The sequence below is a fragment of the Arachis stenosperma genome, chromosome 5 (genome assembly GCF_014773155.1).
Source record: "Arachis stenosperma cultivar V10309 chromosome 5, arast.V10309.gnm1.PFL2, whole genome shotgun sequence".
NCBI classification, from domain to species: Eukaryota; Viridiplantae; Streptophyta; class Magnoliopsida; order Fabales; family Fabaceae; genus Arachis; species Arachis stenosperma.
This window is the reverse complement of record NC_080381.1, coordinates 2,662,090-2,680,348: the sequence shown is the minus strand read 5'-3', so window position 1 is coordinate 2,680,348 and position 18,259 is coordinate 2,662,090. Positions and strand designations below refer to the sequence as shown.

At 32.8% G+C, this 18,259-nt stretch overlaps 1 protein-coding gene across 3 annotated transcripts; it reads right to left on the bottom strand.

The window, feature by feature from the left end:
* Positions 1-8,124: 8,124 nt before the first annotated feature.
* On the bottom strand, positions 8,125-10,296 carry LOC130983152 (SPX domain-containing membrane protein At4g22990-like). 3 transcript variants are annotated; one of them, XM_057907337.1, is made up of 5 exons: positions 10,045-10,296; positions 9,682-9,887; positions 9,243-9,430; positions 8,878-9,012; positions 8,125-8,572 (listed from the first exon to the last, which is right to left on the bottom strand). In XM_057907337.1, the coding sequence occupies exons 1-4, from the start codon at positions 10,154-10,156 to the stop codon at positions 8,880-8,882; spliced, it is 639 nt and encodes a 212-aa protein (XP_057763320.1). In that variant the 5' UTR covers positions 10,157-10,296; the 3' UTR covers positions 8,125-8,572; positions 8,878-8,879. The 3 variants fall into 3 exon arrangements, with proteins under 3 accessions (XP_057763320.1, XP_057763322.1, XP_057763321.1); XM_057907339.1 differs by having other exon boundaries at positions 9,989-10,047; XM_057907338.1 differs by lacking the exon at positions 8,878-9,012.
* Between the last annotated feature and the right edge of the window lie 7,963 nt (positions 10,297-18,259).

Below are 18,259 nucleotides of genomic sequence, written 5' to 3'. Positions count from 1 at the left end.
ATCGAACCGGTAGGCCTTGTTGGTCTTTCGATCAATGTATTTTTTGCCATGGCTTCCTAGCATAAATGTCTGCAAAACGAACCTCAATTAAATCAGTAAAATACCATTCATGATTGGTGAATAAAACGTGATATATATTCAATCATCAAAAAAAATTTTTGCATGCAAAAGAACTCAACAGCACACATAACAATCAGGTGAATCAAAATGACCATTTCCACTAAATCGAACACCAATCATTTGCTGAATAAAACATGATAAATATTCAATCATCAAGAAAACCATTTTCTGCATGCAAAAAGACTCAACTGAATACTTAACAATCAAACGAATCAACACGACCAAGTCCACTGAACCGAACACCATTCATATTTTGAATAAAATGCAATAAACATGCAATCAGCAAGGAATAAAAAATTTGGCTTACCACAATATCCGGCGGCACACAGTATATTTGTTACTAAAACCGGCAACATTTTATTTGATTGAGAATCATGCAATGTGTAATGACCACCTACAAGAAGAAAATTGATTAGATATACAGTATAAAAGTATTTGGAAAAAGCATTAATGCTAAATCAATAGGCAAAGTATTTAGGGTATTTTCCACATGTTCTTTGGGCATTAGAGGCATGAAATGATGTTTAAGCCCCTCGTAATTTGCTTCATGATTCAAGACGAATATGGTTTCATATTCGTTGGTACTATCTGTGGTTTCGTTCAGATGTGTCATCCCATGATAACACTTCTCCACCAACTCCTCTGTAATTCCTTTCTCTTTCTCCGGAGTTTTGTAACCTTCATCGATTGTGTGGCTCGGCTCGGCATTTGTTGCATCAGCAAATTTCAATGGCTCTTTCACCCCAGCATCCATCACCGTGTCCGCCAACATTTCGAGGTCAATCACTGTCGGTTGAGAGGGAAAACTTGGTTGAGATATCGGAGGACTTATCCCAAGGTTGAACGAAGGTACATCATCTTTCCAAGGGGGAGAACAACTGCAAAATGACAGAGAAAAGTTTTAAGTAATAATAAAAAAGCATTATGATATAAGATCAAAACTAATAAAGTGGATATTAATTAAAACTTACACATTCACCGCATGCTGTGGCTCTGTCTGCCTTGGGGAAGATTCTTTTTCGGTCAAGTTTTCGGGTTTCGAAGGGCAGCTCTAACAAACAGAAAAGAATCCAATATAAGAAACACATCGAATTGATTTCTGGATTCAAATGAACCGCATGTAAACCATGTAATGAACTGAAATTACCCAAATTTTAACAAGTAGTAAAACTTACACATCGACAAGCACTTCCAATTGCCTTGCTGGTGCTTCTTTGCAGGGTTGTTGTTGCGGTTTCGGAGGGATGCTACATTAAACAAAAAATAGTTTAATAAAGACCCCAAATTATTATATCATTAAAACTAATAAAAAGAATTTTATGTGCAACTTACTCATTAACAGAAGCTTCTTCATATGTAAAGGAATCTTTCATTAGCTCTTCCTTAAAAGAACTCAGAAGAGACATTGCAAGAGGAGCTCTAAGAAACATAAACAAACAAGAAATTAATATTGAATTACCTTCATATGTAAAGGAATCTTTCATTAGCTCTTCCTTAAAAGAACTCAGAAGAGACATTGCAAGAGGAGCTCTAAGAAACATAAACAAACAAGAAATTAATATTGAATTACCAAAACATGTACTGAGAAACCAAAAAGCCGCATATTGAAAAACACACATATCGAGAGGTTGAGAATGGGTTTCTTCTTGAACCGCAACAATTTGTAGTTGAGGATCACGAGTTGTCATACAAACAATAAAAAAAATTCCATGTGATTGATGAAACTAAAATTATCATATAAATCTAAAAGACCAACATAAATATATCAACTTACAAAGTTGGAATTTCTAAACTATGTGTTTCCTTTTTTTTCAGCCTTTTCTTTCTTCTAAAAACTTTTACTGGGGTTTCCGGAGTATTTTTCCTAATAAAAAAGATACCAAATTAAAATCAGCATGCAATGAACCGAATGTAAAACACGAAATGAACAAATTTTCCTGCTATTGGCCGGGACATTTACAGACGGTGTGGAGCTTGTCAGAGTATGTAACAGAAGCTTGCTATCTAAATTTACAGTTGGCAGTCTAAGAAAAAAAATAAATATTATTCCATGAAGCCCACAGAATAATTACCAGAGGTTTTAGCAAAAGTTCGCAAAGAAAGAAAAAGAACTCGATATAAAAAACAGAATCTTACGTCTCAGAGAAATCATTTCGGGCCTCTGTGGAGTCAAAGTCAACCGGAGCAACATTTGTATTTCTAGCTCCATCATTTTTTCTCTTTGATCTCTTTTCTTTTAACAGCTGCAATGCCTATCTTCTTCTTTCGACAGCACTGTCCTTTACTTGTTCACTTCTGAAAAATGATAAAATTAGTGTCAAGGAACCTAAAATGAAAGCATCAATAACCATAAATATGATTCCAGAAACTTACTCCTTCTTAAATTCAGTTTTGCTATCTGAATCTGGCAAAACAAGCTTTCCTGATTTTGTTTGTTTTTTTGCCACCCTCTCCAGTTGTTTTCTTTTCACTATTGGTGTTTTTTCGATTTCTTTTTCTCTGCAACATAGACAAACACATCAAATTTATACCGGAGACAAATATCAGCAAGAAAAAGATTTCTAATGCCAACGGAACCAATTGAAGACACTAACAATCAAGTGAATGAAAATGACCAACTCCACTGAACCGAACACAATTCATGTGCTGAATAAAACGTGATTCACATTCAATCATCAATAAAAAGATTTCTGCATGCAAAAGGACAAATGAAAACACTAACAATTAAATGAATGAAAATGACCAAGTCCACTGAACCGAACGCAATTTATGTGCTGAATAAAGTGTGGTATACATTTGTAATTTACTTAACAAGCATACACAAAAAATTTTCAATAAAGAAAAGCAAAACTAAACAGATGAACATCATACAATCACATAAATGAACATCACCCAATACTTACTCGCTTTCAGATTGGCTTGTGCTCTCTGAATCCGTTGGAACATGCTTCCTTTTGTTGCTTTATTTTATAACCACCTTCTGTGGTTGTTCTCTTTTCTTTGTCACTTTTTTTTTCAATTTCTTCTTCTCTGCAATACAAAAGAACAAGCGCATAAGAACAATTTTAACCAAATACAAATAAAATGAAACCAATATGAACATCAAACTTATTGGTTTTTGGATTTACTGCTGCTTTCTGAATCTGTGGGACTGCTTTCAATTTTTCTTGTTGTTTCTGAATCTGTTGCCATAATGTTTTGTTGATTGACCAGCCTCTGTTGTCTTTTTCTCTTGGCTAGCGGTGTTTTGTCGGATTTGGATTCGGATTCAAATTCGAAAAAAGTGTCTTCTTCCGAAGAAGAATCCAAAACAAGAATTTTCTTTTCTTCTTTCTTCCCTTTTACTTTCTTCTCTACCATCTGTTTTTTTGTTTTTTCCTACTTTATTTGTTTTCTATATAAAAGTACTTAAAACACAAACTTATTTAGTTAGTAGAGTATTTTAGATGAATCTGAGACGAGCAAATACACTAACAATCAGGTGAATCAAAATGAGCAACTGCACAAAATTACAAACTCCACTAAACCGAACAACATTCATGTGTTGAATAAAACATGATAAATATTTAATCATCAAGAAAAATATTTCTGCATGCACAAGGACTCAAATGAACATACTAACAATAAAATGAATCAAAATTAGAAACTCGACTGAACAGAAAGAAAATAAGAATGAAGCAAAAAATGGAATCAGAATAAGTCGATCTAGTAAATGAAGCAACTCAATCCAATAAACTTAAAAAGTAACTAGGAGAAATAAATTAATTATAACCTAAAACACAAGCTTGTTTAGTTAGCAGAGTATTTTAGAAGAATTTGAAACGAATTTTCAAGGGGAAATATTTGTTTAATTTACCATTGTGTCGGTTGCTTCCTGAGAATCCGGTCGAGCATCAGGTGCATCCAAGCGAGGAACTTGGTTTCATGGAAATAAATTAGCATCAAAACAAAAACACAGCCGTCAACGGACTATTTCTTTCCCTTTCTCTTGTTTTCGATTCCCTTCCTCAAGAAACTCAGCACATGATTTTTTCAATCCCACTGTCGGATGTTGTCCACACGAAAGGCAGGCGGCTTATGGATCGGGGAGGCCATGCTTATCATCGTTGACAGCAAGAAGCACTTTTGTACGAAGACGATAAAAGTCTTCCGGAATTTTTGCCGGTTTTCCTCCCCTTCAACACTCATATATTGGCTGTAAAATATTGGCTTGTCTGCCATACTCAACCTTTTCAGAAAAACGATTCTCTACAATATTTTAATAGCAACAAATCAGCCAAAAAGGCTTAGTTTAATTTTCAATACCTTAAAGTAAGCAATGAACCGAAAAATAAGCAGAAAGTGGATAGTGTATTACCGCCGTGGTTTATGGCTTTATGCCCAGTGCAGCTGCTATCTTACGAGGTGTTATGTATATTTTAGCATGGAGAGTTTTCAGGCATCCATGGTAGTCATCATAGCAATCAATCTATCAATTCTCTCAAGAGGCTGTGAGAGACGTTCATTTCCGGGACATGTGCCAGCGTACCAAATCCCATTTCTTCAATAATATATTTCTTTTCCTGGCTCATTTCCTTGAACACCTTCGCTATTGCCTTTGTCTGGCATCTGCAATCGTGAGTTTTCTGTAAGGTTTGAAAATAGAATGTCACGATATATTTATACTACAAAATAGATTTTATTCGAATGAAAGCGGATAAATATATTTAATGTGTTTACATTATAGTGCGGCGTCTCCTTCTTTGTCACCGTTGTCTTCTTCATTTTTGCTGTAAGTACAAAAAAATTTGGTCAATACTTCACTCAATACACCAACAAGCACAAGCATGGATATCTTAATCAAGTGAATGAAAATGTCCCAGCCCACTGAACCGAACTTACTTGATATACTGAATAAAACCTTATAAATAATGAAACAGCTAGAAAAGCATTTTTGCATGCAAAAGAAGCTAGCTGAACATACTAACAACCAAGTGAATCAAAATTAGTAGCTCCACTGAACAGAACACATTCATGTTTTGAATAAAAAGTGATAAACATTCAATCAGCAAGAAAATTATTTTTGTATGCAAAAGGACCTAACTGAACACACTAACAATTAAGTAAATGAAAAAGACCAACTCCACTGAACCGAACGTCATTCATGTGTTGAATAAAACGTAATAGACATTCAATCATCAAGAAAAATATTTATGTATGTAAAAAAAGTCAATTGAACATACTAACAATCAAGTGAATCAAAATGAGCAAGTGGCCACTGAACTGAATGAAAATAAGAACACATTTCATTCCAAGCCCTAGTTATGCTGTAAAAATGGAATCCAAATACGTTGATCTACTAAATGAAGCAACTGAATCCAGTAAACCTAAAATGCAACTACGAGAAACGCTACGTTACAAGATTTCAAATGAACAGTATCATTCCAATCCCTAGTTACGCTGTAAAAATGGAATCAGACTACCTCGATTTACTAAACGAAGCAACTCAATCCAGTAAACCTAAAATGCAACTAGGAGAAATGCTACGTTGCAAGAGTTCAAATGAACAGTAGTTTTTCTCATACCTTTGTCAGTCTCTGTTGTTGTTTTTGTTCGTTTTGGCTTTTTTGTTCCGAAATCTTCTCGCGATTCTTTTTCAGTAGCGGTTTCCGCAGAGAACATGAGTGCAGTTTAAGTGATTTTGAGAGAGATTCGAAGAGAACAAGCGATTTCGTGTATGTTGAAGAAGAATGAACGTTTTTTCATAATGAAACACGAACAAAGCAGTGGTTTCGTGTGTGTTTGTCGCGTGGAAGTCACGTTTCATTTAATGAGCGTGAGTATTTTTGGGCTTGGGCCAACTTGGATAACACGGATACAGATTTTACATAGATGTGTAGCATGCCTGTTCCTAATTTCTTTGTCATTATTCATTGAACATAATTAATTTTTAAGTTGTTCATTGCATCTTTCACTCTCTCAATTTAAAGACTAATTTGTTGCATATCTGAATTAAAAAAAAAATAAAAAAGAAACACTATCCCAACTAAAAAGTAACCCTAATTTCACTTTCTCCTATTCACAGAAAAACAAAAAACCACAAAACCATTTTTCTTCTTTCGCTAACCATGTCCCACATTCCCTCGCTCAAATGTCGTCCGCGCCACCCATCATCGTCCATTGAGTGCCTTTTTTAATTTTCTCTTTGGAAGAATTGTGAATTCAAATTATCTTAAAAAAAATCTAAAATTCAACAAAAAGAAACATCCAAAATTATTATTAAAAAAATACTCAAAACCTAACAAAAAAATATCTAAAACACAGCAACAAGAAACATCCAAACTTTAACAAAAAAATAGATATGTAAAATCATTTTAAAAAATTTAAAATTTAATCCAAAATTATTAAAAAAATAACATTTAAAAACTAAGAAAAGAAACGTATAAAATTATTTAAAAAATTATTCAAAATCCAAAAAAAAAAAGAAACATACAAAATTAAAAATAATAAAAAAACATATAAAAAAATACACATTCGAAACTTAGAAGAACAAACATTCAAAACTAATAAAAAAATCAACCAAAACATACAAGAGAAGAAGAGAAAGAAAAAGATTTTTGGCAGAGTGGTAGAGACGCCAAAGGATTGTGCGGCATCGCAGCGAGACGATTTGGAGGGGGGTGATGGCGTCGCGATAAGAGGAGTTAGAGGAGGAAGGTGGGGCGTCCGACGAGTGGAGTTGCAGGGAGAGGCGTAACTAGCACAGCAATGAGAGAATTTGTAGGGGAAGGGCCGCGAGGTCGCGGCAAACATGGCGGAGCCAAGGGAAGGGCGCATGTTTTTTTAGCGCAAATCTTATTTTTTTGAAAATTTAAAAATCATATTTTTTGAAAAATTTGCTCCACTTGGCTGCCTATGGAGTTTTCTCAAATAACAGTCACCCACTAATGAACCGGAAAATGACACACTAAAATAATAATGGAAATGTAATTGGTACAAATGATTAAATTTTATAACTTAGAAGATGACTTTTTATGATTTTAAGTTTAATTTTTAAGAAATTATTAAATCTTTATTAGTTATGTAAATATAGCTGACATTAAATTAACTATTGATATATAAGTGAATTATAATTTTTTAAGTTTATTATTTTAAATTATAATTACAAAACAAACTTTTTAAATAGACTCATAGCTTATTGAACTTTTAAATAGATAAGACTCAAAATTTTTTTAAAAAAAAAAAGCTGAAAAATAATAAACTTAGACTTAAACTATGTATTTGCAACGTAAACTAATTTCATCTAAACCAAAATTCAATTTAGTTCGGTCTGAGATTGAGACACACAAATTGGTGATTACTGATTAGTAGTGACAAATTGTTTTTGTCATGCTTAATTTCTTATGCCATGCGACGCTTGCTATCGGCGGCTGTATTTAATAATTCGTATTTTAAATTTTCAGAGTTACTTTCTGAACGTATAACTCAATAATTTTGGTCCTATAAGTCAATTGATTATGTATTACCTTTTGTTTTGATTATCATCAGTGCCGTTCGTAACACCAACTTCAATGTCAACGACTGAACGATAAGTTTCTTTAATCAAAGATCAGCCTCTCCCTTCGACCCTTCCTTCGTTAATTAAGTTAATTTCTAAATGGAACATTTTTTGGTGAAAGATAAAATTAGATAAATTTTTTAATAAAATGTTTAAAAAATATATATATATTACATGATTCATGTTCATGGATGTGGGGGCAAGTGTGAAGTGTCCCCAATGGAGTTGAAAAATTTTACTTCTCACTAGGAACGGAATCATGTTCTTGAGCTTAAGCTTAGTGGATGTATAAACATATATACATACATAAATAAACTTTCTTAGTTCAGTGAAAATTAGTCGAATGCAATAAAGATGTTAGTTCAGTCTAATAAACTAAATTTGCTAACAAAAGCCACACCATTGCGCAACATATTATTTAGTTTAGAACATCTAAGAAAATTAAACCAAGTTAATTATCACGGCAAAATTAATGACAATTAAGGAATCTATTCGGCCAATAATTCACATTTTGCCACCCTACACAACAAAAGACTAGCTACTACTACTACTTTATGAAGCCACAATCACTTAACTGATCAAAATTATGGAATGGAGACAAAGAATGACAGATAATAAGTGAGGTCGTGCTGAAGAGCATTATACTCTAACCATCTCAGCCTGAGAGAAACTCAGGAACATAAACTAATATAATGAATTGTAGCTATAGCATGTTGCTAAGATGGAGGCTATGGAAATGAAGAGTGAAGGAAGCAGTGTGACATTACGGAGATTACTCTGACCCGAGTAACCAGCCAGGGTGATGGTTGCGTTCGCTATAACTCGCGCAATTGTTCTAGCCTCGGTTTACCAGAGCCCTCCATCGTAGGTTCCACCTAGAGGACATAACTCGCGAAAGCAGTGACAAGTTGACACCTGGAACAAATGATAGTAAGACAATTATGTAATTGTCAGGAAAAACAAAAACTAAAAAACAATTTACATCAGCTTAAATCAAGCATCAAGCATCCTTTAATTGTTGGATTGAGAAAATTCATGCATCCGAAATGTAAATGTATCTTATGTCTAAATACATGAATTATTTGACATACTCCATGTGTACATAAGGGATAGCCTAGAACACAAGCACCCCACATCAGCATAGGTAAGAAGAAATATAATTTTGTCGACTTTCGACAACCATAAATAGTGCAGCAAAATATCAGATCTTATTATCTTACCTTCAAGCACTTCTGCCAAAACAAAACAAAAGGAGGCCCGAACATTTGTATTGTGTTACGGAGTATGGAATAATCAAATGGAAGCTAAGGAGGACACCGATACAAACCATAATTTCCAATACTAATAGAATTTGCCTGAAACGGATAAATAAAATTTGAATCCAATCACTTAGATGCAAGAGGAGAATATTTGAACAATATCATGGTTCTAAATGATCTCGCAAAAGATGGAGTCAGGGTCTCAATCTAATATATAAGATGGTTTCAATTTCCTTCACTTCTTGTTCAGTATGAAGAAGAAATATGTGTTACTATCAACTTACATGCATCTTTTTTAATCAAACTAGAGGATAAATTATCAATACCTGTCCTCAAACATGTTGCTTATATAGCTTCCAACAACGTTTACAGGAAGAACAGTCAATCCGAGGCAAGCGAGAAAAAGTGCAACTCTGCTTGTTGACCAGTTAAAGTAGTATGTTGTGATGACACTAGATTCCCATAGTAAAATGTCCATTACATATTTGAGCATAAAATATATCAATAACTGAACCTGAAAATGTTAAACAAATTCGGTAGGTTAAATGTCTGATTTTCCAATATTTTATCTAAATGATCATTTGCCATTGGAATTTACTACAAAAAAACAGGAGAAAGTGCAAATTGAATGAAATAAGCAATGACATATCATATTCAGTTCAGAGCACTCAGGTGAATGAATTAGTTTTTTCCATCTTAAAATTAACAATGATCTCAAACTTCTACATGTAACGAAATTCTCAGCACTTGATAGAAAATCCATACTCTGCGGGAGACAGTGAGTTGTGCACAAATCTTTACAGATGGCATAAGGAGTCTGTATGCAGACCAAATTGAAGTCGCTGGTAGACAAGATTCTTGTGAAGCTTCTTCACTATCATCATAATCTTGATCGGCAGCTTCATATCCCTTATCATCCGAAGTAATCAGCAATGGCTGTTTTAGGCCTTGTTCTAGTGCATCGTTCACTTCTACACGAGAAAAACGTGTCATGTTATATTCACATGTTGAGGCTCAACAAAACAAGAGAAAAAAAAAATCCATATTTGCAAAGAAAAATGTGCGAGACTACTTTCATTCATTCTGAACAAGCAGCAACAAATGGTGCAGTATAAGTTCAGTTAGTACCATCATTTGGTTGATGATTATTCGCATGATTCTCATTCTCTACAGGTTCATGAGAAGGTTCCTTGAAAGTGACCCACAACCAAATAAGATATATCAGCCAAGCAACACCCATAACCCAACCGGGCAACGTATTTTGATTAAATGTAAGCTTGTAAATCTTAAAATCGGTCTGCAATATGCCAGCCAGCTAATGCAGGACCACAAGCCATGCCAAGGGCAGTGTCTTTGCACCAAATTTCAGCAGAAACATAGTTCACATGATGCAAGTACTGCGACATCGTCAACCACAACATAAATGTGACTTGATCGAGAATCTTCAAACAAAGTGGACCCTGGTGATTGTGGTCATCAATGAACCAACAATGGAAAATTACAAGCGTTAATATGATCGATGAAGATATGGTTTACTATAGTCCAGGTATCGCTATATATAGTGGTTGATTTATTATTGATAACAACCCAAGAACCTTATTTTTCCTTTTTTTTGTGTGTATAAATACAATTCTAATTAACATACCGCTGTTTAACAGATTTTGTGCAGATTAAAATTAAAAAAATTTTGCAAGAAGTTTTTAGGTTGGTTCGAAATCTAATATCTAGGAACAAAACATATTCCTTTTTGCGATCAATAGTTTAACATGCATCAAAGTCTACCATTCTTTACCACGAAGAAGAAATGTAAAAAAGACTTGACAGAAACATAGGCTGCGTTTGTTTTTAGAGACAGGACAGAATTTATCTTTCAAAAGTTTTAAAATTAATTATTTTTGTTATTATTTTTATTACAAATCAAATAATATAATATAAGGTTAAAATGGTATTGAAGTGAAACAATAAAAAGAAAAGAATTATTTACCCCCAATAAGTATCTCTGAACAACCCAATAGAAAAAATAAGAAGGGATAATAGTGAAAAAAAGGAAAACAAAATTTATAAAATTGTCCTTCCGTGTCCACTCTTCTAAATTCCGTGTCCATCATTGTCCTTCGTGAAAGAGTGGACACAAAAGTATCAAAAACTGTCTCGGAGATAATATGTTCACTGTCCATGTCTCTGTTTCCAAACACTTTTTAAACAAGTGTTGTCCATGTCTCCGTATCCTGCCTCCGAAAACAAACGCTACCATAATGCTTGCTTTGAATTTAACTAAAAGGAAATGATAACAAATTCAGAAATTTAACTTAAATGTGCTGAGAAAATAAACAGCATTAAAGTAAAGTGCAGAACTTCAAAAGAGAAAAAAATAAACAAAGAAAAAAGAAATATGTTTTATCCACACGATTTGACTAAAATATTTTTCGTCAGACTAAAATTCAATTTAAAAAAATATATATAAAAAAAATCCAACCTGACTGTCTTTCAATCATGGACTCAAAACATTTTTGCAAAACCTAGCCAAGGCCACATCGTCATCTTGATATCTTTGCAAAACCTGGTTGTTCGAGCGTATGCCACCATCTCCTTTTCTGATAACCAGTCCTACGTCTAAAGGATACGAATGCCTTCCTCAAATGGTAATACCCCAATTTTTCAAAATCTAGTTGCACTGTAGTACGGACATCCATTAAAGTCAAAATATAAGGATGACGTGTTATTGACTCTCTGAAACTATAAAAGAGTAAAAACGTTATTACATGCACTATAAAAGAATAAAAACGTTATAATAAAACAGATCGAACAAAAAACTTATAGTGTGTTGTAGTGCCTCAAAAAACTTTTAAACAATCTAAGATCATGAACAGTAAAGAAAGTTTGGATTCAAGCAACCACCGAGGCTCAAGCATATACTGCTGGAAGTATCAGTAACAAACTCTAGAGCTCTGTTCTGCTTCAAACTCTGTCATATGTGGCTGAAATAGGTGATCCAATACTTCCTCCCAAATAACCATTGCCATTACTTATTACAAGATCGTAACAAATAACATTACCATGAGTATGATTTGAATTATGAAGATTCACCAATCCTACTACAAATTCCCGAAAAGCCTTTTTAAGTCGTGTAATCACTTGTCCCATTCTCATATAAAGTGTGAATGTTTTTGTCGTAGTTCTTATGACAAAAATATGCAAAATTTTGGTCCTTAAAAGTTGGATGGTAGGAAGCATACATTTGTCCAGAACTTAATGGACCGCACATGCCAGCGTTTCAAATTGTCGTCCGAAAGTTTAGACGAAGGTATTCTCCCTACCATCCAATACTTTAAAGACAAATTCTGCATCCTTTGATTATAAATACTACGACAATGACATTTACACTTGGCAGGAATGAGACAAAAAATTACATAAGACTTAAAAAGATTCTTCGAAGATTTGTAGTAGGACTGGTGAATCTTCACCATTCAAACTAGACTCATGGTAATATTACTTATTACAATTTAGTAACAAATAACGGCAATGGGTATTTGGGAGGAAGTATAGGACCACCTACTTCAACCACGTATAAAAGAGTTCAAAGCAAAAATTGTGTTCCTTACTGATCTGTCAAGCAGGATATACTTTATCTCGCAAGAGACCTTAGCAGTTGCTTGAATTCAAACTTTTCTTTTCTATTCAAGATCTAAGATTGTTTATCAGTTTTTGTTTAATCTGTTTTATCATAACGTTTTCTCTTTTATAGTGCTATTAGTGCATGTAATAACATTTTTAGTCTTTTATTATTTCAGGAAATCAATAACACACCATCCGTATATTTTGGCTTCAATAGATGTCCGTAAATTTTTTATTACGATGCAACTAAATTTTAAAAGACTGGGGTATTAGTGTACTAAGCGTGAAGTTTCTCTGGTTACTAAAACAAAAGGAGACAACTCAATCATACAAAAATATTTAACAATAACTTTTAATAATTAAGTAATCAAAATAAGAATGACTCCCATTCCACACAAACGTAACCGTGGAGTTCCTTAAACCAAGAATCATATAATCAAAGGACAAAACAAAGTTCAATTCAATTATAAATTTATAAACCTGCTGAATATAAAGGAGCCAAAGGATATAATTATATTAGTTTGAATTCTAATCAATTAATCAGCAACTGATACTGATTCTAACCTTTGAATCCAAAATAAGCTAAAAACATATAAGCAAAAAAAACTAAATTGAATCCAATTTCAAACTCGGACAAGACTGGCCAGTCGAACCAATTTAACCGAAGACCAACGATATAATCGATCCAGTTTGCTACTTATAAACGTTGGAGAGAGAACCGTTAGAAAACCGTCGAATCGGCCGAGAACCCGCCGATTCAAATAAAATGACGCTGTTTTGTTTATTTGTAAAAAAAAAAAATTAAAATAAACAACCATCCGCAAACCAAACAAACCCCACCCCCTTCTTCCCACAATTCGTGCACTCCGAGACCTCTGAAGCAAAGCAAAAGTGCAAAACCCTAGCCCTTCATTGCCAACACCATCCCCAGGTCCTCAGTGCCGCCGCTTCATCCCCTTTCCCATTTTGCAGAACCCAAGTAGCTTGGCAAGTCGTCTTCGTCTTTGTTGGCTTCTCTGTTCGTAGCTTGGAGTAGCTCGCTGTCGGTTTGCCGCTTGTCGTGGTGTCGCCTATCACCTATCGCCTCGTCTCGCCGGTTGCCATCCGTCAAAGGTTAGTGGCCGCTGCTTCCTCCTTTTAATTTCTAAATGTTCTGTCTTCTTCATTTGAAGTTCTGAAATTGTTGTTCAATCATGGTTGTTCCATTTTTCTTGTAATGTTTTGTAATTGCATGTTGCTGACGGATCTATCTTGTATTTGTTAGTTGGTGATGGCTATAAATTTTGTGTCCAAATTTACTGATGTAGTCTCCTTTGTTTCTAAAATATGATAATATGAAAATTATCTTCCTATATCAATAATAAACAAAAAGGGTTCACCGAAATTAATCCGATCTATATTGTGGCGGGTGGAATAGAATGTGAAATGTGGAATGACACTGTATCTAAAAAAATATGGGAATATAATAGGGTAAGTTTTACAATTCAGTAAATAAATATTATATCTATAACTTACACGAGACAATACAAGTTTTGCCGTAAAAATTATATTTCCTTTTAAAGATGAGAAAATTTATATTAATTAATTATACAAATAAATAGATAAATATTTTAAGCGGGATGAACTGAAATGGAAGTTCTCATTTCAGAAGCCAAATCAAATCGAATATTACACACTTAGAGCGACTCCACCTCTAAGGATAGCCATTTTCTCTAGTGTGCCCGTATGGTATAACAGATTCAACGTATGGTCTACACGTTAGGCTAACAACACTCCTACTAAATAAATAATGTTTTAAAGGTAAGGTTTTACAATAAAAATTAAATAAATAATTTGATATGATTATTTTTCTTAATTCCAAGGTAAAATTTTATAGATCTAAATAAGTTTTAAAGGTATTAAAAAAATTACAAATTATAAATTTTTAGTATTATATTTTAATATATATTAGGGGTAAGTACGATTTTGGTCCTTAAGGTTTAGTGCCAGAATCGAAATCATCCCTCTTGTATTTTTGGTATTAAAATCGTCCTTATCGTTTTTTTCGTATTAAAATCGTCCTTTTTATTTTTTTTGGACAAAAATATCCTTTCCCTTTTTCCTTTTTCCCTCCCCCTCCCTCCCACCCCACCTCCAAGGCTCCAACCCCGGTTCCCCTCCCCCTCCCCCTCCCTTCCCCCCAACCCCCACCCCCTCCCCGTTTTCCCCTTCCCCCCAACCCCCACCCCCTCCCCGTTTTCCCCTTCCCCCACCCTGTCTCCCCCTCCCCTTCCCCCCCCTCTCCCTCCCCGTCCCCGTCACCGCCACCGTCTCCCCTTCCCCCTTCCCCCCTCCTCGTTTTCCCCCCACCCCGTCACCCCCTCCCCCTCCCCTCCCTTCCCCTCCCCTCCTCCCCTTACCCTTTTCCTCCCCTCCCCCCCCCGTATTCCCTTCCCCCACCCCCCAATAATCAACAAGCAGAAACAATAATATTCCACAACAAATTAACAATCAACAAGCAGAAAATAACAAATCAAAAATAAGAAGAAGAAATCCAGAATTCACAGAAGCGGGCGGTGCGGCGGCGGGAAGAAGAAGGCGGCGGTGCGCGGCGGGAAGAAGCGGGCGACGGTGCAGTGGCGGGAAGAAGAAGAAGAAGAAGCGGCGGACGGCGGTGCGGTGGCATGGTGTCTCCCTTCTCTCCCCCTCCACCCTCCCCACCCCCTTTCTCGGCCCCCCTCCCCCTTTCTTTGTTCTCTGCCCAGTCCCCACCCCCCCGCCTCTCTGATCCCTTTCTTTCTTTTTTTTTTTATATTTATTTTATTTTAAATTTTATTTTATTTATTAAATAGGGGTAGTTTAGGAATTAAGTAAAAAATTTTATTTAAAAGGACGATTTTAATACGGAAAAAAACGATAAGGACGATTTTAATACCAAAAATACAAGAGAGGGACGATTTTGATTCTGGCACTAAACCTTAGGGACCAAAATCGTACTTATCCCTATATATTATTAGAATATATTTTAGTTAAATAAATTTTTATTTATGATGAGATATTTTATTTTTTACAAAATATAAAATGATATGTTACAAGAATATTCTATTATTCTATATATATTGTTTCACAAATATTTATTTATCATCTTTATTAATTATTTAAGGTGGTAAACTAATATGAAAATAAATCACATTATTTTCTTTTCTATATATATATATAAATTGTCTTTATTACTCTTTTTTAAATGAATTTTTTTTATTATATGAAATTATTAAAATAAACATTAAATTTCAGTTAACATCTATACAAACAAACAAAAATACTTTTATTAATCATAAAATATTTACTTCTTAATTTATATATATTTATTAAAATTGAATATTTATTTTAATAATTATGTAAAATTAAAAATAATTAATTTAACAAAGGGTGAATATAAAATAAAAATAAAATAAATAAATATAAAAATAATATTTATTAAATATATTAGATTATATATTAATTAGTAAATATAATATATAAATATGTAATATATTAAAAAAAGATAACATATAATAAGAAGCATGCTAAGTTAATAGTAGCCAATTTATTTTAAAAAAAGAGAGCCTTAATTAACTAACACATGCTGATCGGAATAATATTGTAGAATCACTCTTCTTCCTTATTATATTTATATATATATGAATTTCTTTTATTATTTAATTAAACATGCATACCGTGGGGAACATGCTATGATTAATTATAAGGCTCTTCAATGGTAGTAGAGCATGTAGGATGGAATAAAAGAGATGCATAGGATTTTATTATTATGCCATTTGTTAGGCTCTAGTTAAAGATATTAAAAATAGAAAATTTTAATTAAAAAATAATTTTAAATTTTTATTTATTAAATATTTTTATAATGAATTAAAGAGTTAAAATTTATATTTTAATTATCTTAATTATTCAATATTTTAAGGCACTTTTTAATTAGATTTATTTATTAAGTTTTTTTGTGTCTAAAGTCTAAACATAAAAAAAAAAAAAAACAGAAAAAAGGAAAAAGATAATATGAAGAAAACCAACAAATATCCTTCCGAAGCCGCCAAACAATAATTGGGCCACCGTCCCGAGGATATATGGGCCTGGCCTGGCAATGTATCGATCCGTGACCAGGAAAACAAAATCACAGAACACTAATGGATTTGGATCATCTAAAGTTTGAATTTTATTCTAAAGAGTAAAGTGTGATCATTAATTTTATAAGTGGGAACAAGAATAAATATAAAAAAAATTATTCAAAGATAAAAAATTATACTTTATTCTCTAAAATAAAATTCAAACTTTAAAAGATTCAAATCCTCTTGCACCAAAATAATAATAATAGTATAAAGAAAAAATGGTACATGAATAATAATAAAACAAAACATTGCTAGCTGCCTCACCAAAGAAACATAAACGTAAACATTCCTATGAGTCTGTGCATGACACAAAGAAACAAGAACATAAGACACGTGAACATACGTGGAATATTCATATATCTTTTATCATGTATATATATATATATATATATATATATATATATATATAGGTTGAAACGTAAATCTAAACATAAAAATATTTTAAAAGCCACCGAATATATATACGGATTACACCGAAAGTGAGTCGAAATAAATCAAATTCAAGTTCGCTTCATAAAAATTGAATTTGACTCATGGTTTAATTTATTAATAATTGAATTTATTTTTTAAATTCAAATTTAATTTATCAAAAATTTACACACAGGTTCAAGCTTATGAATTAGTTCAAATAACAAAATATAATATATAATTTTATATTAATAAATTATAATTTAGATATATTAAAAAAATATTTAAAAAGAATAATTTTATATATTTATTATCTATCAATTATAAATTTTTTATTCATATCTTACATTAAAATTATATAAAAATAATTTTTTTAATATTATAATATATATATATATATAATCAACCAAAGTACGAGTTATTAAAGTGAGTTTATTTAAATTTAAGTTCGACTTATTTAATTTATGAACTCAATTTCAGATTTAAGTTTGATTCATTAGTTTATGAGTCTAGTTTATTAAACTATTAACGAGTCAAGCTCGAACTATCAACTAGTATGACTCACTTTTAGCGTTATATATAGATATATAGATACATATAAAACTAGAGGTCGCTATGTTGACTGTGTTAGCTGAGAAAAAAACCCTTACGTTTTTCTATTTTTTGTCAAATAACGTGGTGTTGAATATTGATGACACTCGTTCGTGGACTAAAGCTTGGTTCTGGTCGTTCTCATGAATATGCATTTACTGCACTCAAGAATATTTTTTTTTGGTAGTATATGTTTGACTCTGAAAAGAAATTGGCACTGATCATGAACTATTTAATAAATTGAAAATTATAATAAGATAAATATGATGATGTATTGTTTTTTTAAGGTATGAGTTTCTGCGCTCATCGTGGCTGCAAGAGAACCATATACCGTGGTGGATATATATGAGTATAATTCTATGTAAATATATCTATGATATCTCAAATCTCATATTTTTTCAATGGCGCACTTAAGACTTGAGGTCCCCTCAACAGGGCCACCCAACCATATATAGGGCCCTTTGGAAATTTAGAAGTAATTATTTTTAATTTTTGATTTATGAAAATAGTAGTATTAATGTGCAATTTTTAAAATCAAATTGCAATTTTTTAAGAAGTTATTTAAGAATTTATAAAGAAATTACAAAAAA

Coding starts and splice junctions, on each gene's coding strand:
- LOC130983152 (XM_057907337.1), bottom strand. CDS start 10,156: ATGGGTGTTGCTTGGCTGATATATCTTATTTGGTTGTGGGTCACTTTC. Junction 9,431..9,681: donor AACTCACTGTCTCCCGCAGA/GTATGGATTTTC, acceptor TAACATTTTCAG/GTTCAGTTATTGATATATTT. Junction 9,013..9,242: donor AGCAACATGTTTGAGGACAG/GTATTGATAATT, acceptor TATCCGTTTCAG/GCAAATTCTATTAGTATTGG.